The sequence below is a fragment of the Hylaeus anthracinus genome, unplaced genomic scaffold, assembly GCF_026225885.1.
Source record: "Hylaeus anthracinus isolate JK02 unplaced genomic scaffold, UHH_iyHylAnth1.0_haploid 11989, whole genome shotgun sequence".
NCBI lineage: Eukaryota > Metazoa > Arthropoda > Insecta > Hymenoptera > Colletidae > Hylaeus > Hylaeus anthracinus.
In genome coordinates, this window is record NW_026534337.1 from 14,754,803 (window position 1) to 14,779,846 (window position 25,044).

The 25,044-nt window shown below is 45.6% G+C and overlaps 1 protein-coding gene across 28 annotated transcripts in view; it reads left to right on the forward strand.

The window, feature by feature from the left end:
• LOC128887465 (MAP7 domain-containing protein 1) overlaps window positions 1-25,044 on the forward strand; it is a 322,710-nt gene that overhangs the window by 215,941 nt on the left and 81,725 nt on the right. For 3 of the 28 annotated variants that reach the window (XM_054143368.1, XM_054143373.1, XM_054143372.1), the window contains exon 1: window positions 592-2,306. The exons of 20 other annotated variants lie outside the window; for them this stretch is intronic. In XM_054143368.1, coding sequence (XP_053999343.1) covers window positions 2,105-2,306 — 202 coding nt within the window. In that variant the 5' untranslated portion in view covers window positions 592-2,104. Of the gene's footprint in view, window positions 1-591; window positions 2,307-23,661; window positions 23,713-25,044 lie in introns of those variants that run through there. 5 more of the 28 variants (XM_054143369.1, XM_054143374.1, XM_054143377.1 and 2 more) reach the window with 3 other exon arrangements.

Genomic DNA, 25,044 nt, shown 5'->3' on the forward strand with positions numbered 1-25,044 from the left:
TGTATCTGAATTATGCACTAGTACGAAGGAATAGGAATAAGTTACGAAACATTCGAAACGCGAAATTCAACGGCAATACGTTGATAACCGTAATTAAGAAAATGTTTATGAAACCGGAATTAACTGCTTCGGGCAAATAGGCGTAAACGCTAATGAAATGGGTAATGTAAACGAGAGAGGAATTTCCCTTGTCGTTGGACTTATTATAGAGTCTATAATTTTAATAAAGTAATTACTAGATAAACGTTCTAAAAATGCAAAGCTGTAGTTCACAGGCTGTCGCCAACGATGAGCTTTTCGTTCAACATATTTCACCGTCTCGCGCTGAAAAGATATACATCGATGTCGATTTTTCGCGCGGAGCCGGTGCCAGTAGATCCGTCCAGTCATGTTCAGACAAGGGCGCGAGTGTTCAGCGGTGTACCTGCGCTGAGCGCGCGGCCCACCTTCGGATTAAATATCCACGAAACGAACAAAAAATTGTGTCTGGCGGGCCGATCGTGTCTTCGCGTGTTCGGGAATTTCCGTCACCCCTCGGTGGGGCTTACGAGCGCGCTGCATCGCGGCGTCATTCAGTCGAACGCTGACCGCCACGCGCGCAGGATCGCGTCACCACGAGTGTACACAACGGCTGTCATCGACTCTCAGCTGTCCGATTGACGGCGAACCCAGTTCTCGCGTTTCCGTCGACCCAGTGCCGCGTAAATCGATCGTCGTCAGAGATTCGCTCGATACACGGCACGTCGATTCTCGATCGATACGGTGTTTGCGCGACTCGCGGATCGGTCTTTGCGGTGACACGTGCTCTCGCTAGGCGGATCGTTTGACAGTGCAGTTATTCCCTTGTCAACGGAATCGAGGCGTGGGTGACTCGTGGGACCGCTAGAAAAAATTCTTACACGTGATCAAATTCGTGTAGAGGATCTATCATCCTTTAACAACTCGAATAATAAAATGAGATTATAATTTACTTGGAACGAGTATGAAACTTGCGAATGAGTCGCTTGGCAGTGTCTTTATCCGTCGTCTATTGTTAGAATAAAATTGAATCTATCTTTGGACCGGCTGTCGGCGAGCACAGGTGATACGGATAGGTGGTGTTTCTGGATCGCGATCGAGGTCGCGTCTGGAGTCGAGTATTCGTGTTCGACACACGGTTCCCACCCTTCTCGGGGCTTCTTAACTAAGCTACCCGACTTTAAACGATTTCATCAACGAGGCCACTCCTGTCGCTCCACGTGTTACGATACACACGCTCGTCTCCGCTCCGTGGAGTTGACTGACCGAGTGACTCACAAGATCGCGGAGCCTATTCGTCCCGTCTCGCCGATCGAAGATACGCGCACAACGCGCTCGTTTCTATCGTGACACGGCGGTTCGTCAGTCAGGGAAAACAATCGTGATAGGAACGGAAACGAACTGGGAGAGGAAGCAAATCTTGCAAACCTCCTTGGCAAAATTTTCGCAGCTGTTCGACATCGCCACGCGAGTCCAGCGAACCCCGTCCATCGGGGAACGCTAGCCCAGACGATTCGCAATTAGCGATCGGCAAAAGTGCTGGCCAGTAATTGGTAGCCGGATTAATTGGAACGCGAAGCCATCGCGGCCACCCGCCATGAAAGAGACGAACGCAGCGGGTGGGTCGGTCGAATAAGCCCGTGCCTTCCTCGCTTCGGGGATTCCGTCTGCACACCGAATAAACATCGGTAGACGGTACATTTTTCAAGTGTGCTTCTCCAAAACATTCGCGAGTGCTGTCATCGCGTGGTCTCCTAAGAAGTGAGAAGTAAAGTTCGATTTGGTCGATCCTTACAGTGCGATCAGTGCTAGAAGATCCTCGCCATCGAATTGGAAGTGCCAGAACAAGAGAAGGCAAGAGGTACCCGTTGATCACCGAGAACGAGAAGAGTTTGCCAGTGAACCTCCAAGTGTGCTCCAAGAGTAACCCAACGCGAGTGCTATCGAGTCTGCAGGAAATTGATTGGAAGTGTCAGGAAAAGAGACGCTGAGAAGAAGGGTAGCTTCGACGGTCAGCGTGTCGGGAATCGGGCCTGAGGATGCGCCGTCGGGCGACAACGCGTTCTTCGAGAATAGTAGCGGTAGAATGTTGACGGCCCGTTCTGGGCCTCTTGGGCTCGGCGTACCGCGAACCCTGGGGCCCGCAGAGGGGAGCGACCATCTCTTTCTGCTGCCGGAAAGGGCATTGATCATGGACAGCACCCACTTGCGACAGGACCTGGCCGGTCTGGACTTCAACTTGCATCTGAACCTGCTCCACACGGCACCTCGTGGTAACGTCTGGCTATGTAAGTTGTCGTATTGCACTGGGTCACTGGCAGGGACTTCCAGTCTTTGCTTTTTATGGTTTATGGAACGCACGGGACCGTAGTCCGATGTACAACGTTTTTATCCTGTAAAACGCTCGAGACATCGTGTTCGTTGCGGTAGAGCAGTACTTTTCAAACTTTTTCTTTTTTAAGTGGAACGTATTTGCAGGATATATTTACATCCCTTTGCGGCTATTTGGTTTTCAAATATTTTATTTATAATATTTGGAAACAAAATATATTCCGTGCAAACGTTCCGTCGTCGAGTTGAATTTCGCGAAAAATATTTGCGTATTTCCTTATACGTCGACCACGTTCGCGATGTTTGCACGCTTCGCGTATTTGCCATTTATATTCGTTTCAAAGGTAAACACGGCGTCGATTAAATGTCGCGTACCCGTGTACCTATTACGACGTCGAGGGACGAAAGTATCGATAGAGAACGTAGTCATAATTTGGTCGGAGCGAGCAGATTGTCACGCGCCAGTTTTTCAGATCGTCCCGTGCTTCGTTCGTTCGCCTGTCCTAACAAATCGTCCTTCAACTTCGGAATTTAATTGGAGTGGACGGCAAGAAGTTTTAATTGGAACATGGGATAGCTAGCGTTAAGCGAGACTGTGCATCGAAATGTCGTTAAATCGCGTTCATCTTGATACTCGACTCCCTGTCTGTCGTTACGATTACTTTCTACTCGCTAATAAGAAAGCCTCTTTCAGGCCCGTCCTTCCAGTCAATGAACGTAACCTGGCATTGTACTCGCACGCAAAGGGACGCTTGATTCACAGCCGTGCTATATTTCCCGAGTGATTCGTTATCTTGTCGTTCTGGCCAATACCAGACGTCGAAACAAGATGCACAGCGAATAGACTGCTCCAACGCGACCCGTTTTCCTTCCGACCCGCGATCTACGTATCCTTGTTACTCGTGGTAATTTTACAAAACGTTTTAAACAGATCTCGGAGGGAATTAAATTTTAATAGTTTACCTTTCCAAGGAATTTCTCTTGTCTGTGGTTCGTAGCTCCGGCGTTTTAGCAAGCACCCGTGTGTTCTTTAGTTTCACACAGCCGTCACGAACAATTTTCCAAGCGCCAGAGCTTGAGAATTGCCAGCGGAAAAATTGCGAGCGAGACGGGTTCGTAAACTCGCGAACTTTTGTCCCCGCTAGGGTTTGCGACATTGTAACTGGCAATAAAGCTTTCGCGGATGGAAACGCGAAACCTAGCGAGCCGACGAGCCGCCACAATAAGCGATTCAGGGTTGCGCAACGTTACTTAGTTTTTTTATTTTTGCTCGCCTCAGTGGCGTTCGTATAAATGAGGAAAACAGAGCAACGCGTCGAGTTGTAAGCGACCATTTGGATATACGAAAAGAAATGAAAAAACTCATGTTTCGTGGAGATTGGAAAGCAAGGGGACGAGTTACGTTTGCCTATAAAAACGGAAGTCGTATGGCGCGTCTCCGACCTATTTCCCATTTCCATTTCACGATCCTGTCGAAGTTCTATCGTTTTTCTCTCACGGGTGCATCCGCGTGAGAAACATTTATAGGTGATCTTGGAAAGTTTATTTCTGGTAGTGGCACGTAACATTGGTGGATAGTCCGGAATTTTAGCGCTTTTCGAGGAAATTCGCGAACGGATTACGGAGAATACGGATTAAGCGAGGCACGTTTCATTGCCAAGAATTCGGAACGTTGTAATCGAAGATGATCTTGAGACAATCCTTGCGAATTCAAACGATGCGATGTTCAATTCAATGTCGAATAGTTCTTCCTATTCTTTCAAACAGTTTGAGAACCACTGATATATCATTTTTTCTGCCGTTCTGAAAGCAATTACATTCATCTCTAACACCTCGCTGGCTTTTTGCATGCAAAAAACTGCACGTATGTACGTTTGATATCGTCATTTTCCTGTTGAAAAAGTGCGGTAAGGTGATATCATCGACGGAGCAAAGTCTGCGCTATGCGTAAGATCAATTATTGTTTCAATGGTATAATTATAATTAGATTAACGATATTAGTGCAACAATTTCAGTTTCGTATCAAGTATACTCTGTCATTGACGTGTATACTTCATTTTCCTACTTCGATTAGTTGCTCCTCGAGTAAACTGGTACGCTACAACTCTTTGAAAGAGTTTCGAGGATTAGTCGAGTGTTTCCAAAGCTGCGCTTTGCTCTTGGCGTCTGCCTTTTCTACGCTCTTCGAGTGTCTTAATATCCTCGGTCCCGTTTGCGTTTCCAGTGGAATTTCTGAGAAAGTAACGAAAGGATTGTCGAGAAAGCTGAACAATAAAAATAGTTGATTTCAAAAGAGTACCTTTTATGATGGAGAATTGTTGCACGCTGGCAAAACTGCTACTTTTCGACCATCGCCCTAACAAAGCCGTTTCTTTTGTTTTCTTTACGACTTCTCAGTAGTCAATTAAGTTTCTTCATACAATTCGAGACCATTTTACGTCCTAAATGCGTGCTCGTTCCTTTCAACTACGAGCATACCCGAGCACTCGCGAACGTCGACAAATATTGTTTCTCGGCTGGTTGCCGCTGGATTGTTATCCTTTGTATTCATCGGTAACCCTGGCCTGCCATTTATGGTCGTCTAACAGTCGTTCGTGTTGTTATCGGTCGAAATTATAATTGACGCGAATATAAATACAAGCTTTCCGTCTTCTTTTTTTTATTTTATTATTATTACAATTTTGACACCTAGACGGTTTACGGGACTGCTCGACGAACTGTTCCTCGGACCGTCGGACGGTACAGTTAGTTTACTTATCGTACTAGGACGATCTGCCTTTTTAATGGTTTTCATCGCGACGTAGCCTGAGTTAATATTCTAGCAGTGGTCTAGAAACGTGCAATCTTGTTTAATGGAGAGGCTACATGCAGCAGCAATTTCTACCCGTTCCCTGGGCCCCCTTTGGAAAGGACATACATGGTCACGTATTTAATCACGCACGCGTACGCCGGTGTCCGACGTTGGCAAGTTTCGAAAGACTGGAGCGTTTTTCAAGCCACGAGGGCGAGGTTCCGCGCGGTACGGTGATATTTTTGCTAATTACCGTCCAGGCTGAATGTATCGACAGGTGAATCGACAAGAAAGGCAAGCGCGAAACTTCCATCAACGGCCCTGCAACGGAGCGCTGTTTCACGCGTCACAGGAACACAGGGTATTCAATCTCGCTCCGCTGGTTTTTAGTTGGAAAAGAAAATACTTCCGCGTATTTTTTTCCCTATTTTCGTTTGTAAGTTGAACAATGGGGGGTATTATATTTGCTTCGCATAACGACTCCATTCGTCGTAACGAGACAGGAAAGAGATACTTTGAGTACACCGATAAAACGCAAGGTAGGGTTAGTCTACGTGTCTTTGACATCGATCTAAGATAGATCCGCATTTAAATATAATATCTATTGCACATCTGGATCGATTGTTGACGTCCAGCCTAGGTGTTGCGAACGAGTTGGAATTCGTAGAAGGTGGTTGCGAAAGTGTGTGGGCAATTACGCGTGGTTTTACGCGATTCGACAGAAATTTGTTAGTCGCACTCGCGGTACGTGGCGAGAGTCGGTCAAGATATTGCGGGGGGAAAAGTTTTTATCGCGGTCCGAGCGAAATTAATTGCGATACTTAGAAACTGGCGGTAGCAATCGATACACTCGATACATTGGCCTAGTAATAACATTACAGATAATACAGCACCGACATTCTTTTGTTGCGTAACGCGAGAAAGGTGGAAATGTTCGTTTCTTTGATTTTTTTTTTCCGTCAGCATTTCGACCGACCCATTCAGGTGTGAAATACCGCAATCGAGAGTCATGAGAGAGGGTAATAGGATTTCTCAAAAGATTATCGTTGTTGTGGGCTTGAAAGGGTTGGGCAATAATTACTTCGTGATTGTTTTTGTAAGATTCGATCGTAAACTATGTTTTTAATCTGCGATCTTGAATCTGTGAGTTGCAATATATTTTTTATTCTACCTGTTAGCGATCATGCATGGAACTAAATTCCTTTCACTTTATTTCTATTCTCTGTATCATAGGTAGTCTACGAATTAACGATATCCGTATTCCATATAATTTCTCTACGTAAGTTCCCATTGATAATGGAAAAATCGCTTGTTAAAAACGTAAACCACGTTTTATTCGAACTTTCATTTCCCAAGAGTTATAGGAACAGTATTTTAATTAGTTCGACGGGCAGACTACCGACAAAGCGTGATTTTACTCAAAAGTTCTCGCAGTTACCCAACTTAATAGTCGGCTTGGCGCTTCGAAAGCGGAGAATTAATTTTCCAAAGAATTCATTTGCAAAGATTTTCCACGGTTTCGTGTCGAACGCGGCAAGTGGTCGTTAACTCGTGGCGTAAATTGCAAATCGAGGGCATCATGCTAGAATGGCGTATTCGTACAAACCTGGAGATATACGAAATAAAGAAACCGTTCTACATATCGAAGAAAAGAAAAATATTTTCGCGGGATTATCTTCCTCGATTAAAGATGATTTCCGTGAAGTCCATCTTTCAGTTAATTACCGAAGGCAATATCGGAAACAGAATCTCTTAAAAACTGTAACACGCTATCTTTATCGAGTCGCTAATAACTCGTTTCAGTGCTCAATGTGACTATAAACGATTAATTAGAAGAAAAGTGTACAATACGAATAGAAACTAACATAGTACCAACTAAGCATAATGGCCGTAAAAAGTGTTTATACGATCTTCTGGCACGATGTTCTCGATGTGGAACAAAGTAAGCAATTTACGACTTCATGCAGCTAACCACGGACACCGAAGTATTTGATATCGAATTATGTCAGTAGCCACTTGGATTATTAGAGCTGATGACGTAGCATGGAGCGATAATGGTCAAACAAAGCGTCGTTATTAGTTTCGCTTTAGCAACGCGAAACGAAGTTACCCGATCGCGGAGTAACCCGTAACTAAATCGCAGAGATACTGTTTTCCGTAGTTGGAGCAGGTTTTTATGGTTATCGTTTAATATAAATATTCCAGCTTTAAAATAAATTGCAAATCCGAACGCTACCTGATTTTTCAGCCCGTCACCCCGTCGTAATTCTTTAAGTTTTCCACGATGCTGTCGCGTGCGCCGAAAAAAATAAATAAAAAAAAAACATCGCTGGCTACATAAAAATGGCATTAATTATTTTTAAGCCGCGCCCGGTAAGCCGGGTTAATTAAAGACGCGACCTTAACTCGGACCTTGAGAGTACACACCTTGATTTACAAAGCTCGTGGCTCGCACGAGCAGTATCTTTAAGCGCGATGTTTCCTCGTCCTTTGTCACGCATTACGGTTGATTGATCGCGCGAACGGGACACCAGCCCGATCCTCGCTAATCCAATCGCGCGTGGACTAATTAATCCGCTGGATATGATTTCCGATTATAGACGACAGACGTCAGACCCTCGCGTATTATCGTAAAGCGACTGGAATCGATGGATGATAGATCCAGTCGCGAGGTAGGCATCGAATCGTTTTAACTTCATAAAAATTGACCATCGCATCGTAACAAAATAGAAATAAACTAAATTGTCATTGTGTCAATACATTGAGAATAATTTATATATAACGTAGCGATGGAATTTAATTCTCCAGTGTATTGCCTTGAACAAGAAAGTTATGGCTCGATTCGGTCGGTTATCGATAGCCTTTTCAGCAACCAATTTCCGTATTGGAAAGTTTAATATTGGCAAGCGACACAATTGTGTGACGTTGAACAATCTTCGTCGCCTTTTGTCCAGTCCTGGATCGATATCTTATTGTCGGTTTCAGTTGGTGCATATAATTGATTACGGAGTATCTTCCGATCGTAGCGCAAACCAATATTTTCATAAATCACTCTCGTTACACGTGAACGCCGAAGCGAAGCGAGAGGATGACCCAGATATCCGCGTCGCCTAAAATAATTAGAGGATCACCTATTTGAATAAATTTATCCAATGTGTAGTTGTAACGTGTAGTAGTTGTAAGGAAGATCAGTCCTGGCAGGGTTTGCGGACCGTACTGGTCAGACGCTTTGGTCAGCCTGCGAACAGCTCGGACCTCTTTTCCTCCATACACTGCAAGATTCGTTGTTGCAGGCTTTCCACTAGTGTATCCTTATTGTACGTGTGAGTGAGCTCGTTAATTATTATCTTTTTATCCCTAGCCTTCATTATTTCGCTCGGAATATCTTTCACGAAAAATTGAAAAAATTCTCGTTCGCGACGATTAGCCCTTCACGGGAAATTCTATAGAGAACTGGTGTCTAAAATTCAATTCACTCGAAAAGAGGGTTCATTTCCTTCCTTGACACCTAATTCGGTTGACCTACTGTCTAACTAGATCGTAACGAAGTTTCCTCTTTCTGTTTCGGGTGAGTACCTCTTCTTCCAACGACACGATAGTACTTTACCGATCCGCTGGTCGTGCGTCACGTGTCAGTCCTTAAGAGCAGGAAAATGAACCAATGACCAGTGAATTTTTAATTATCATTCGTTATAACGAAGCGTCACTCGAGCAGGAGGCGTGTATCGAGGCGAGCTGTTTTTCCGTTGACGCGATTCGAGGTGCTCGAGCCGAAGGGTGTTCGGGGGCCGATTAGAATGCGAATTGAATCGCGAAATTAACGAAGTTAATGAACGTAGTGGTGGTGGTTTCGGCCACGCCTCTGTTACGAATCGATGCCACAAGACCGATTTTGACGCCGGAAACGCGCGTGGCCTAATGACCAGGCGCGTGATCGATGAATTCATTCACTGTCCTCGGAATACACACGTGGTTGTTATCTCGTTATACAATCTGGTTACGTGTACGAATCTTTGTTCCCCGGGAACCAGGCGCGGTACGAATTTATCGATCGCGGGAATTCCATGGGGGGAAAACAGGTCCCCTAATCGCTCCAAATTGCAACCTCTAGCTAGGTCATTCGCGGTGGTTACGGATATATATCTCCCCACGTTGGCTGAAATATCCTTTCGAATAGCGAACTCTAAACTATACAAACAATATATTTATAACGCTGGTTTGCAAACAATTTCGAGGTTGTAATAGTCTCCAAATATGTTCGACGACGTAACAGATCTCGACGCGTGTAACGATCTCGAGGCTAAATTCCTGTCTCGATGCTTCATCGCGATGGAATTCCAATTAAGTTCATTACCATACAGCCGGTTAGTGTTATTCGCGCATCGTCGAACAATACGTCGCTCGTTACGCGTGATATGAAACACGTTGAAAGGTCCCTCGATCTTCCGTTAGACGCGACAGCAGGGCTGGGAGTGTTCGCATAATTTAATATCGAGATATTGTATATTTTAAGACGATGGATTTTATTAGAGCACCGTATTCTTCGCGATTGACAACCTTCATTTAATTTCTCCTCGAAGAGGATCTATACGTAGGGCTGTGTACTCGAATAGACGCTGCGTCCAATTCAGTATTTATTACCAAGCGTGGATTCTAATTGCACGAGAAATCCTAGCCTTACGCGAGGTTCGAGTCCTTCGAAACGCGAACCGTTAGCGTCCACCCTTGAATCGAATCCTTCCGGTCGACCTGTCGCTCTAATTAAATTCGCGAGGCCACGACCTCTTTGAGCCGTAGATCAGCGCGCCATCAGAGTTATCGAGCACGATTGATAAATACCTTCGTCAGTTACGGTATTGTTCGGTCCACGCGATGCGTCCATTCTATCGTTGAATAGAACCAGGGCTCTTTCTTCGCCGCGTGAATTCTTCGAGAGTCGATTGTGTTTGGTGTCGCGTTGCAGTCCAATCGATCTAACGTGTCAACTAAAATAGACATTATGGAAAAATTCTGTCAACTGTACAAAAACTATTCAATTCTTCGCGCATTAACTGCGGAGACAGTGGGCTTCGCGTTCCCATTCCCGATAGCCTCAATGACATTTTGCATTTGCCGTTAATGGCAGAGTGGCTCCTCGAAGCGTGATCGAGGAATCGATACGGATGCACCATTGTGCGGCGATCGACGAAGAGGATCGCGCCTAACGATCCACGATCGTGGGTGTACTGCGTCGTCAATAATAATGAGTTTCGACATATATACCGCTTGACAAAATGCGATCTCGATTTCGAAGATGAATTCAGCAGACAAAAACAATGCATAGAATGACGTCAGCGCCAGGAATAGATGAAATGCGTTTAATATCGCGGAGTGTCTCGGCTCGGAACGCTTTTAAAGTATTACTAACGCCGTTTGAGCAGACCATCCACAAATTATTTCTAGCTGTGTATTTAAGTCGCTCGAGATCTCGAAGGCCATGAAAGACGTTCAAAGCAAATAATCGCCCCGTCGACGTCGTTTCTCCCGATTAAAAGGTTCCCTCGAAGTCGCATGAACCGAAGATTCAGCGTTTTCGTTTCCCAATTGGAAAGGAGATCCCTGTGTCGACAGTCCTGAGTCGAGTGCTTTCGATTGACCAAGTGCTCGGAAACGAACAGCATTAGCGAACTCGGTAGTTTTGAAAATTGCGAGCAGCACAACACGTTGATTTATTTACCGAATTTATAGTCACATATTGGAGCGTGCTTCGTGCTTTTCGTTCCATTGTGTATCCTCGAGAATTTTCACGATGGAACGCCCACGCGATTAACCGCCTCTCCAACGACGCTGGAAAGAAATTTATCGACTAACAAGACTCGAGGGAGAAAATTAAACATTCGTGTCCTTCGAGACCCGTTGCAAAAAAAAACCATCCCTTCTATGACTGGGGTAGTTTTTCAAGCCTCTTCCACAGAGATCGTTCGAGTGGTTTCTGAAATACGCCGAGTTGTCTAGATGGTTAATTTCGTCATCGGCTAATAGCGAATTCGCTTCCAAGTGCTTGCCAAATTACGCCCAGTGCGTGCGCTATATACGTAATCTGATTTATAGATCAGAAATTGGGCGAGGCGGGCCACCGCCGCGCGATCAATACCATTCTCTACGTCCTCGTTTCGTTAAGGTTCTCCCGAAGATCGTTGGATTCCTTTGGTTCCCCGAAGACAAACTGTACACCGAGCTACTTAAAGTTCGCGAGAACGTTGAATTCAAGGCATAATCTTTTAACGCTTGGTTAACACGTTCTTTTTAGTAACTACCGTCGTATCTACTTGTTCGCTAAAGGCCGCAGTTATCGAATAGTTGGCTCTTTGTTGTCCCATTCATCGATGACGAACATTTCGGTTGACTCGTCTGAAAGGTCTTCCTGTATCGATGCAATCGACGAGTACCCCTCCAAGTGCTCGAGAACAATGTGCATTCGACGCTAAATAGCGAGGAAGTCGACATCGATCGTTTCGAGATTTCGGGTCGAGAGCGTAAGAAGGGAGAGAGTGGAGAAGTGGAAATGGTACGGTCGTAGACAGACGTTGGGTCAGTGCCTCGTTTGGCGCCGTTGTTGCGATGCAGGTTAAACATTTAGGAGCACCAAAGCAGCTACTAAATCGCTTTATCGTCGACCAACTCGTAAAGGGAGATTTTTAGACAGTCAGGCGCCTCGCGCGTCCGACGCGATGGATCGTTTTCAACCTTTGACCGTTGCGAGCTATTTCCCAAGAACCTTCTGTATGATATCCTTGAGACAAATTAACAACTTTCTAGTCTTTACGTCGTTGCTATGAGAATGTACATGGAAACATAAATTAGACCGTTCTACGAGATGCTTCCGGCATGTAAAACTGATCGATACGGAGCTAATGTAAACATCTGGAACGAATTTACGTTTCGTAACCAGAATTTATTGGATTTTCAAGCTGGAATACTTGTACGGTTGGTCGAGGCAATTTCGACGACATTTTAGAAATTGAAATTAAATTCTTAATTAACCGAAGCTTAATTAACTGTCGGGCGAATCCCTGACAGACTCGGCGAATAAAGATCTAGCTGTACGATGTTGATAAGTACAAATTAATTAGAGCTATTTGTTTAAAAATTCGATTATTTGTTATACAATCTAGTTTATACCTATCTACTCAAAGTGTCGTTCAATCGAATCCATTGACGTAAACCGGTCGTACGTCATCGGTTCGGCTTAAGGGAACACGATTTGTGCATAGTAGCGATTGGACGCGAGCGAGATTTACGATCCGACGAAATTCTCCTATATTTGTCGACAAACGGGTCGCCGAAGGCGTGAAAATTCGAATTGCGAACAGCGCTTTAGCGTCAGTCATTTGGTCGCTGTTCTTCGCATCCAACTATCGATAAACAAACACTCCGTTGTCGATTCTGATAACGAAGCAGCTCGTTCGTGATTTGAATTTTCGATAAATCTGACCTCCCTTTTGTTTGTAGCGGAGTGTATCTCCATTTGCGCAATCAGCTTTCGGTTTGGTATCGCCGAAGTCCATTAGAAGAGCGTATTGTTGATTCGTTGACCACTTCCCGATTAAAAACGTGTCACGTGTTCGCGTGTGTACAGAGACTCACCGGATACACTCGCCTTTGTCTTAACGGTTTGTTGATTTCCGCGAATCGTTCCTTCCACTAGGTTCTTCGCAGTGATTTTCTCTGATAGACGTTTATGACGAGAGCGCCGTTATCGGTGAGTGACGTTTGACAACAACGAATCGCGAGACTTATCGTGGCAGTATTTGCTGTAGACCAGTACCACTGTTATTATTAAGAACGCGTCTCGGACAGACACGAATAAACGCCTTCTCTTTACAAAGAACTAACTTCGAAATTATGGACTAGGAGTAACTGTACTGTTATCGCACTAAAATCGCGTTCGCCTCTGTTCGTCAACCTCGATTTAAAGAAACCCTCGTTAACCTTTCGCGTCCATCCTTCGGGGATGGAACAATCGAGATAATCAGCGGTACCATTCTGCGTCGGATGACTCTCGAGAACTTGTCGCTCGCGGATTGGTACTTTTTCCCTTTGGCAGATTCGCTGGAAATTGTTTTTCGCTTCGAACGTTGGATAACAAAGGTCGGTCGATTCGTTGGATTCATGGATTCTCGTTTGGAGCTTGGACCGGTGACTCTACGGTGGCGAAGTTGCCGGTGGAAACAATTCCTGTCCTCATTGTTCTTGTTTTCTATACGTCGGCAACGAGGATCGAGGCGGTTGAAGTGGACGCCGTGATTCGCGGCTTCTTTCAGCTGCTATTTTTACGAGTTCTCGTTCAGCTTCTCTGGATTTCTTTCCCTCGATTTTTCCGACAGGCCACTCGAAAGCTTTCTCCCTGCTTTGACCGCGAAGTCTTCTTGGCGACGAACAGCTCCGCGGCCCGGGCTTTCGTTTCTCGTTTCCATCGAGCGATGGCTTCCTCGAGACATAAAACCCAGACCGTAAACTGGGGAACGTAACGGACGATCCAGAACGTCGGTAATAAATCTTTTATGCCGTTTATGTAGGACAGACGGACTGTCTACAAATTGGGAATTTGTACAGAAAATTTGTACAGAAAATTTTCTGATTATTTCAACGTAGTAAATTTCCCTACGAAGAAAGACATCGGTGTAGGCGCCCTGCCAGGCCTCTCATCTTCCTCGATGACGGAGAGAGCTAGTACCAAGCTCAAAGCTCCCCGATGCGTGACTAACCTTGATCTTGCGATTCCATGTACCTTTATCGATTTCCCGCTGCGCAAGAATGGTAGATCGCACGATACCTCGCCGAATCTCTCCTCGCTTTCCACGACCTTTCTCTACGCGATCCTCGCTCCTGTCCTTTTCGTGGAACCATCGAACATCTCTAGAAGATTCCTTCCGACCACGCCTCGAGAGACACCGTAAGTACGCGTTTCTTTGGGGCCACTGTTTGCCTAGAACGAGCGCAGAAACGAGTTTCACCTCGACGCCTATTTATTCCGTTCTGGCGCGCCTCTGAATTCCTCTTCTTGCCTGCTAACGATCTACGCGGAATTCGGGGTCCAATTTTCTGCGAAACTGAAGCCAAGTTTACGCTGTGTACCACATCGTTGCACGCAATAAATTCCTTTGTAACTTTGTCGAACAATGCGCTTGTAACAAGTTTGCGAGACAGTAAAAGAACACGTTCTTGATTTTCTAAGCATCCAGTTTAACCTGTATTAAAGGCTTAATTGTTTGGAAGAATATTTCTTCTGATGGTCTTACTTGCTTTGATACTGTTACATCCGACCATGCCGAACGGTGTCCCTTTTTATCGATCACGAGGCTCTTAGGGATGCGTTCGAATCGCGCATTTAGAATACAGATAAGGCGAGCTTTAGCTCTTTAATTGAAGACAGAATTCAGACGCAACATTTTCTTACAACCGTACAAATTTTCATCTGTCAGTTTTTTCTGTCTCTTTCGCGTAGCTTGGCCCAGCAATTAGAACCAACCCTGTACAGTGTAAACGCTGCTTAAACGAGCGCCGAGCGTCGCGCCGGCTCTTTCTGGATCTCGGATCTGTCAAGGAGAGTTTCCCCGCGGCGGTAGTTTTTGCTAGGCTTTGTTCTCCGTAGACCAAGCGACGAAACGAGCCAGGATTCTTCTCTCCCTCGATACTCTTCGCGCCGTTTAATGGGCCGTCGTTTTCTCGAATCGTTTGCGCTCCTCGGAAATTCAGCGATCGATGATCCGTTCCCGTCTGCGTTCCTTCGCGCGCATGGACCGAACGGCTGAATTCCTCGCGTAGAACACGCGCAATTGTCCCGTCGTTTCCAGTGCCACTAGGAACGATGACGGCGTTTTTCCCCTTTGAGTCTTCGCCGATGACGTTCCGGCGAGTTTAATGAATTTCCCAGTTCCCTGAGACCGCCTTAGACATTTCTGGGTAGAGATAACGGAGGATGTCACGAATTATGGCGGCTTTCTGCTCGCTTACCGAGTTTCCTTTGTCGATGATCTGGGCTACATTAAGTACCGGGGGATTAATAAAGGGTTGGTCTTACCCGTAACAAATATTTTATACGAGTACTCCTGTTTACGACACCAACTGAATTTGAAAGTCTAACGTGACCCTTGATACAACAAAAAAACGTCGAGCTCGTTACAGCATCCGTGTCTACAGTAACTTTTCTGGAAATTCAAATATCAATTTGCGGAGTTACGTTCCTCGCGGTGGCGAGTGAATTCGACATTGAGCCCTCGGGTAGTTCGAATATGTTCGCGCAGCAGTCGGCGAGGTTTTTCACAAAAGGAGACGAAAGAAGGGTTACATGGAAACTCGTTGCCGAATTTGGCTCATGCTTCGTGGTCGGAAATTACATTTCGAGGGTCCGCGCGCGGAACTTCCTTTTTTCACTCGTCTGAATTGCTCTAATTGACCGGGCAGAGACTCTCTAGAGGTATCCTAGAGCGAGCACGCGTTAAGGGCGGAAATAGCTTTCGGATTACGGTTTTTTAGCGATTTGCGTGAATTTTTTTAGCAAGTAAGGAATATATATATAATTTAATGAAACTTTGAGAACATTTTACATGCACATATATTCAAGTAAATATTGTCATTTTTTGGAAGTATTTCCTCGGAAAATATGGCTTTGTAACTATGGAAGTTCGACCGTACGGTTAGTTGCCTCCTTTGTAGAAATAATCCCGGGAACTATAGGGGCTCCCGTTTCGTGTAAACTCCATGAATTTCTAACGAATGGTAAACGTATCGATGGTTTACTATGCGGACCGGAGCGGCAAGCTCTGTCGTGACTTCTCGGAAGCCAAGACTCGTTTCGGAATAAGTTGACCAAAGATTCGCCTTCGGATGACCCCGATTCTCCCTCTAGGGATCCGGATGATCCCTCCGTCGTCTGTGTTTCGTCCTTGCGCTGATTGGCCTCGGTCAGGAAGTGGAGCAGAGTGTAACGTAACGTTGCGTTTGCAAAAATGAAACGTCGCATTGGCTCCGCGATGCTGCGACTCGAATTCCATCTATTGTGTCGTGGAGAGTTCGTTCTTCGGCGAAATTTAGACGCAGCGATCTTCGAGAAAGGTCGTCTCGTGTCGTGTAAAGGAATGACTAATAGCGAAAACGCAACTCATGGACGAGAAGACGTATTTTTCCGTGACATGGGGAATTATTAACTAGTGATACTACGGAGAGACGGAAAGATCGATGTTGCTCGGAATCGCGAGTCGTATCGGGTCAGACGGTTCACTCGCGGCTCGAAAATAGGAGCGACTCAAAAATTAGTGGTCTGACGTAACGTTCGAGCGAGAAAACGGATTTCTCCGACGTAGACATCGCTCAGGTGCATTCTTCGTAAGTTCTCCCAGTTCTAGTCCGACTAGAGATTGGATCTGATTTGGGAATTATTGGAACTCGTACGAAAATCCATAGTCTTCGTCGATGTTTAATCAAGCAGAATCCAAGGAAGAATCGACCGTGAGATTGAAGAAGCACTCCGTTGGAATAACAGAAATTGGAGAATTCTTTCAGCGGTAATTCTCTTCGTTCTCGTTCCATGATATTCTCGTGGGTGTTGATAATAGAGACGAACCGCTTGATCGCTCCAAGTGGGCGAAATCGCGACGCCAAATTACCAGCAAACCGACGGGGATCGACTTCGACCTTCGAACGTTAATTGGACCGTAACAACGAACCCTTTCAAGACGGCGGATAATTAAGCTCGCGCGTTAACTCGATCCAACAACGGCTGAGATTCAATCGGGACTTCTCAGTCCGTTAATAAATCTAGCTTTTCGGTGGCAGCTGCACGTTTCCGAAGCCTCGGCCGCTTGACCCTGTTCGACGGATCCACCGGTGAGATACAGAGTCACGCGAACAAGATAATCCAGGAACAATGAATATTTCGCAGCCTCTTTGGTTACCTTTGCAACTTTGCTGTACAACTAATCGTGAAAGGACCGCTCTCTACGCTCTATTTTAAAATTCCCTCGCGTGTTCATAGTGAAGCTGTGCACTGAAGGTACAAGAAACGTGCGACGTTTCGCAGATTTTAAAATTTTGTTAAACAAGTATCAACACCAGCGTTACGTAAGTTCTAGCGGTCCATGTAATTTCGCTTTTTTGCCAGCGCGAAAGTGAGCGCCGCAGTGACGATAATTCGTCAAGGATCGATCGTTAAACCCTCCTCGACACGATGAAAAAAGACTGTCGGTCGAATGGTGAATCGAGAACCGGTTTGCAGAACGGGCCAGCACGTGCCGGATGACGAGGCACGCTCGTCCCCGAGGAAACGGTGTTGCGTCTCCTCCCCAATTCGTATCGTCGTCTCTTTCACGATCAACCGAGGCACCCTGCGTTGAATAACCCATGGACTGGCCACGTCTTTGTTGTAAATAAGTGTTCGCGAGCTGTAGACTAGACCGTTCGTCGCGCTAGGTGAATTGCTTCGGAGTGGTGAGTTCCGAGGAAGAAGAAGAAGAAGAAGAAGAAGAAGAAGAAGAAGAAGAAGAAGAAGAAGAAGCAACGTCGCAGACTAGGGAGAGGACCAAAAGGGCTTCCTCGAGCGTGTTGCTGGTCGTGTTTGAGCTGCGGGGGCGAGACAATCCGCCCACATAGTCGCGCGAGCCGTTTGTCTTCTTACTCCGTATAGTGCGCGCCTTCGTCCCACCCTTATCCTCCGACTTGGCGTCGAGGCGGAGATTAAAAGCTTCGTGGAAATCCGGGGAACTTAACCGAGAGCAATAGCACTCCTTCGCGCGTCGAGTCGCGAAGAGTAGTCTTATCCCGTAGATAGATAGATAAGTCATTTATTGTATGCCTAGGGGCAATGTCCCCTAAGAGCATTACGTCACGATACGGAGAACGTTTCAATGACGAACGGACACGCAGCGCTCAAACAGCGGTCCAGAGCTAGGTACACGTTTCAACTGTGCTCCAAAAATTTCTGTGGGCCCCATTTACGCGTCTCCACGGTTTCCATGTGAACATATGCAATGACAACGTTTCGAGTATAAAACGTATTTAGCTACGCAGTCGTTCGGTATTTGGGATATCTGCATTCAATTTGCATAGCGGAAAGAGATAATTCGTTTCGGCGTGGGAGGAAAAAATCAATAGAAAATGTGATGGAGACGTTGGAAATGGTTTTATTCCTGCAAAAGATGGACGTCGACGGAAGAGTCAAGAGTGCAGGATATGGAACGTTTGTCGTGCCTTTAGTGCTACAAGAGCACTAAACATGTTTATACGGATGGCAAGGCTGGAGGAAACGTTGACCATTACTGAAGCTATTCTTAGATTATGTTGAGGGTTGTGACGTTTGAGGTATAATAGAGAATCTACCGTGTCTGTGCTTTCTCTGACGATTTGTTGTACGCGAAGCGTATTGATTAAATGGAAAATGAACTTCTTCTAAACGAGAAGAGCCAGTGACTGATATTTTTTCAGCGCTACTGTAGGTACATGGTCAGCAGCTCGGTAAATCGATGAAGTAGGTCGCTGAAATGCGATGTGATCTGCAGTCGGTAATTCGCTTCCTGCAGTCGATAACGTAGGCTGTCCGAATCTCAACCAGTAGTTGACAAAGTAGGTGCTTCGGGAACGGAATACCGACGACCAGGAACTCGTCCTTTGAATTTGTTATTCTCAGAGGCACGGATAGTTTACACCATCTACACATTACCCACTGCTACACTTTAAACTTTAATGTAAGAAACTTGATGTACCTTACGAATCCTTATTACCGTGTAGGGATAAAGTTGCTAGCAGCGAGTGCCCAAAATTTGAATTGATTCTCCGACTAACTCGCTGGAATTCCTCCAGTATCAGTGTCGAAACTTAGAAGTCTTCCGTGGAGCACAAATCCGAATAACATCTATCTCTCTACCTACTTACGATCTAGATCCGTTTCTGTAGGGTTGCACAATAACGCCTCGCCTTCGTTACGCGTAATCAACGTCGACGAGTTAATTAACTACATTTAGCGAGCGTCCGCGTTGCGTCGCCTGACCTCGAGTTTCTGATTGTTCCTCCCTTGCGTTTCGCCCCATAGTTGCTCATGAGTGGCACAGAAAATTCTATGCGCCCTCCACCTCTCTCTTTTCTTTCAATTTCAATCGTGCAGAGTAGAGGGAAGCGAGTAATTTTGAAATAAATCGTGGATCGTAACTATTACAATGAAAGTGCACACACGGTGTTTTAATTAACGTCCTTACGATAACATTGTCTGTCTCGAATAGTAATTCTCTTCGATTAAAACATTACGGTGAGTCGGAAATTATTATTCGTAGTAATTTTAATTTCTCGAGGTCTCCCGCGGCGAAGGCGGTGTCCCTTCGCGCTCGAAGGTATTTCAAGAAAATTAATGCGGCCGCCCAGTCGCAGTCACGTCGATCTCGTTAGCGGCTCGCGAAGGTATCGTGGGGATACTAATGGTATTAAAATTGTGCGAGTAACCGCGATTCGTTATCCACTCACGCCTACGCGAACGTGTCCATGGATTCTCATTGTCTTGGCGCGCGACCCTGCGCAACATCTCCTTTCCTCATTCTTCCGGAAACCTCGAGCCTTCTCGGAGGCACTGAAAATTGTCTCAGAATTCCATTTAAGAGGTTATATCTACGATGCGTTTGGGGTAAATTTCAGTAAAAATCGAGCTTTCTTTTGCAGTACTCAACTGCACGTAACCCCTCAAGAATCTATCGATCTCGAGCCACGATACGTATTCACGCTTAGGGATTTATCTCCGAGATGGCGTGTGTTTACAACCGAGCTTGATCTCGAATTAAAATCTCGCTGCGGATGTAATTCTGCTCCCGCTCCATTTACGAGGCTGTCAATTTTCCTCGATGCTCTGGAGCGCGACTGGTTCCAGCCACGAAAGATCTCGATCGATCGGGGATGATCGAGATGAGTTTAAAGCGCAACGGTGCGACAGCGTTTACGTTTAACGTTCCATAGATTAATTTTCGTAAATACAACGTTCTTCAGCGTTTTAACTTCTCATGCGTTCATATCGAACACGTTTGCTCTAGCATGGCAATTTTAACTTTCATAGCGTAATGTTCATTCCGTACACTTTCGTTGTTCAAAATTCACCGTGTTAACGTTAACTCTCGGCGCCCAAGCATCCGACGGATAAACTTTCAGCGTATTAGCTTTTATCGCGCGCCGCGAGTAACGATGATTCCCCGCCGTCGAAAATCGCGCACAGAGGGAAACGGTGTTTTCTAAAGCGATAAGTGCTCCACTAGTCGGCATTCGCGGACGAACGCAGGTATAAAAAAATGTTCCCAGGGAGCACCGAGGATGGTTTTCTGATTCGCGGCTGAGAGGTGCACGCACCACGCGAGGCTGACCCACATTTTCCCTAAAGCCTCGGCTCTCGAGCACCATCACCTGATTCCGACGTCACGTGCTGCACCAGACTGCTGTACGTTTGTGCTGCGATACTGGAAGTGGATAAAGGAAAAAACGAAACGCAGCCTGCGTCGAGTACAATTATCCCTCGGTGCATACGTATCGCGAAAGAGGTTGCAAACCGACGAAAAAAAAAAGTAGCCCGCGTTTTAATTCTAAGCTACTCTCCGTCGTCTTTTTGGCGAACGGCGTGTATTTACGCTCTTGATAAGTTAACGATCGTTCGCCGACCAACGTGTATTTACATTCTCGATAAATGAGTGGGTATTTGCGAAGAGAGCGCGTAATGCGGCGAGTCGAAAGAAGTGACCGAACAGAAATGCAGCGACTTTCTCCTCGCGTCCCTCTTCTCGCATCTGGTGAAACCTTTCCAGTCCTCGAAAAACGAGAGTGGGATGCTGCGAACCTTCTCTTGAAAGTGAGATTTTCTAAATTTCCTTACGGTGTAATTTCATTTCGGCGGGCTCGTTCGAAAGTTCATTTCGAAATGGAGGTTTGAGGAAAAGAGAATCGAGACGAAGGTTGTATTCGTTGCGTCGCTGTTCTCGGAAGATGGTAACGCGATAGCAGCTCGTCGGAGTCGCAGGAACGATCGTCGTAATTCAATGCGCGCTGAAAGACACTTAAACCGCAAAGATTCCGTTCCGGTCGAATTTCTTTTCGCGGCTCCCAACGTTAACGCGTTCGCGAGCCATTTTAGTTCTACTTTTTAAAATCGAAGCTCAGTCATTAATTACAGTTAGCTGCTCGATTCTGGCCTTCCTTTGAAACCAATCGTGTATCGGTTACGGGCGCGTTAAGCGATCCGTTTCAATGGCCAACAGCGTTCCGCTTCCGCAAGTGTCTCTCGATAACTCGAAATTCCTCGATGAGAATTGTTTTGGTGTTCGTCGGTGCTTTTGGATTCGTCGTACGCTCTTTAACGTACCATTCGATATTCGTCGGAACAAAGCTATTTTTTGCGAGCCGTTGTCAGTCTTGAGGAAGGATCTTACAGAAATATAGATTCCACCCTGATTTCCTCGGTCGTCGTCGCGGTTCTTTGCTTCCCTCGTTGAATGAAAAGTCGATCGATTATGCATACAAGCGGAAAGAAAGATATTACCGAAGCCCGCGGCGCGTGTGCTGCGTATTGATGCCGCGATTGTGGCTTTTTATTTCTTTGGAGTTATCGCGCCATGTGGAAGATCCGCTGAATTGGTAATTTTCCGCAAAATTGATTTCTGTATATCGTATCCCTCGTTCGCGAGACTTTGGCCATTGTAGGACCAAAAATGCGAATAGAATGTTCAGCGAGTAAAGGGATCAATTTCGTCCAATCGTTTGCTCGGAGAATTTGTAAAAATCCTTCAGTAGTTACTAAATATGCATGTAATTGAAGTAAGCTACTCCAAAACGGATGACAACTGCAATAGAATACAGGTTACACCCAACTTCACTGTCAATAATAACAAAAAAACAAAAGTTTGATAATAACAGTTAGAGATATAAGAAAAGCGTGAAGAAAAATCGTCTCTGAAGAGGTTAAACAGCGTGGCTATTAAATTTCGTCCAGCATTTATCGTAAACTCGTGCAGTAGATTCGCGACTGATTCGAACAACTAATCTACTGACGCATAGCACGAAGAATAAAGAGTGACAAAGGGCGATTGATTCGCGTAACTCGGGCATTTGGTTAGCGAATTTTTACGCAAATAATCAGGCGCCAATCGAAGCCGCGTGGCCGTTGCCAATTAAAAAGTCAATTATCCTCGGGCGACGTGACGTGCGTCAATATTTCCCCCGTCGACGCGACCCCCGCTGGAAGTTCCTCCGCGTTTCCGCTACAAAACACGCGTTCCACTCTTCGCGTCCAAACGATTTTCGATTAACTTTTTTTCCTCGGGACTGCCTATCACCGATTGCTACCAGTTGAAAAAACATGGGGGAAGCGATCGTTGCCCAGGGGGACTTCTTGTCAAATTTTTTTGCGTTCGAATGCCGATAGTGGAATAGTGATACTTGAGTATTTTTCGAATTTAATACTAAAGTATTCGAGTAGTGGCAGCCTCGTCACTGTCCATTCTCGATTCGCAAACCTCCATATGTACGTCCGGGCTCGTTCTTTTCCGCCTCTTGCATGGTTAAAACCGTTCAATTCTGTCGACCTACATTTCGCCTCGTAACACTCCGATACCTCGAACGGTATTAAGCGTCGACTAACAAGGGAGAAAAGTTCTTTGGTTGCTCTCAAAGGATTTCTGGTCGCCTCGATATCCCTCGGTACAAACATTGCGGCTGGGATACTCTCGTTCGGCCAACTCGATCCTTTGTTCGATTCGTTCTTTTTGGATGGATCGTTGAATTAGCAGGAACCAGGAATTGGTGCTTCGAATCTTTAGAGGTTGGGAAGATCGCCCACTCAATTCGAAGCTGAGGTTCCGTTCGGGTTCATAGATTTTAAGCTTGGGATACGTTCAAGATAATTCTTTTTCTCAATCAAAATAAAATGTTTGTTATATTTCCTTCGGAGAATTATAAGTCGATAACAATTTGCACATTTCAGTGCATCTCAGAGACGAGAGCCTGTCGATGGAGACTCTATTAAGTCAGTCGCAACCTAGTCTATTAACAAGTTATTGACTGTCAACTATGTCGCTTCAAAGCCGAGACTATACTCGCCCGTAATGGACCGATCTCCGTTTACCAAAACAGCAAGTTTACTCGACCAGCGTAGACCAAACACTGGACGTTGCAATTGACGACAGTTTATGCATACAGTCATTAGTAACAGTCTACCAGGTCTACCTCCAACCCACAGATTACGATATTATGGATAATGCGAAAGTTTCGGTAATCCTATAAGTATTAAATTGTGTCCTTGGTTACGCGCCCGAGTCCTTCCAGGGTTCCCTACTTCATGATCGATTTTCGGATGTACTTCGTCGTAGCGAAAGGGTTAATAGGATCGCCGTGTTCAAGCGTTATCTCGTGACAGGGTGCTGGAATTTGGTCAGGTCGAACAAAAAATTCTTTTCCCATGCCCTGTACACTAATCTTTGAACATTGATGGTATACCCTTCTAACGTCGATGTTTCTTTCTGTTTCAGGTGAGTACTCTCCTCTAAACGGAAGCTACGAATGGCGCCTGGGTAATCGTGGTATGTAGGAAGAGAACCCAACAAGAACTATTCCTATAAACCAATGAAATCATGCATTGTCCGTATATAATATTCCCTGAACACGATTCCGTGAACAACCCTCGTTCATGAGAGGTGTTTCGAAGGACACCGCGTTGTCTGTTGAAACTGACACGCAAGAGTCGAAGACGCGGCTGGAAGTTATCGGGAAAACCTTGAACCGTCCACGGCTGCTTAGAAATCGGTCTCCTGGTTAGGAGCCTTAACGCGATTAGGCGGATCTCGTGCGTCGCCGCAACGGCTTCCGATTCTCCTCGACCTTCCACGATGCGCGAGATGCGCGGAAACCGTGGCCGAGGCTTGCTCGGCTAGCTCACTGGCCCGAAAACTCGCGTCGCATCTTAATTGCAACGGATTACATTGTTAACGTCGTGTTACGTGCACTGGCCGCGAACAAAAGACTGAAACATGCGATTCTTAGCGGGAAAACGTTACAGTGAACGAACCTCCCGTAGCGAACCCTTAGAAAATAATTCCCGCGTCCAGGTCTTATCCGGCGCAAGGTGTTCGAGCCTGTTGCCCTTTGGATAGCTTCAATTCACGAGGAGAAAGAAAGTAACGAGGTCTTGCAAGGAAAAAGATATAAAATCATTAGCGCGGCTTGCTTGAGGAATCGTGCAGGAGCTATAGACAATAGGGTTAACTCGTTTCAATAAAAAAAAAAAAAAAAAACGAAAACTTTGTTAGCTCGACCCGCGACGTGGTCTGTTTAATATCGAAATTGGGCGAGACGCGTTAAAGTTTCCAGTAAATGAGGACGTATTCCGCGCTCGGGAAACTTCGGCTGGCCGTGGAGAAAAATGAAGATTGCAAAAGTTGGACTGGACGCTTGTTTAATATCGAAACGGCTCTCTGATCACAACCACGGCGCCCTATTTCTTCTTTTCTGTCGCCGAAAGCTTTCAGACGCTCTTTCCGGGGCTGTAATGCTATTGTATCTGCTTTGCGTCCGCAAAAGATAAAAGTTATCGCCATGTTCATTAGGGAATACATAGAATTAACCAAGAGCTGAGTGCTGCTAGGTCTGTGAAGGATAGTAATTCAACGTCTAGACAGAATTGCAAAGGATGAATTCCAAATAAGATTTTGATTATTCTTCGTTATCGATTAATTATTTCTATGAAACCGCAATTTATGGTCGTAAAGGCTTCCAACATGGCGAACATCGCTCCGAGGCCTTCTTTGTAGCTCCTTGCTGCGTGTAAACTTGTGTCTTCCCATTTCTCCTGCGTATCTGCCTCGGAACAAAAATATCGGGGAAATGTACGAAAAGTTGGCAAAAGGAAAGGGGTG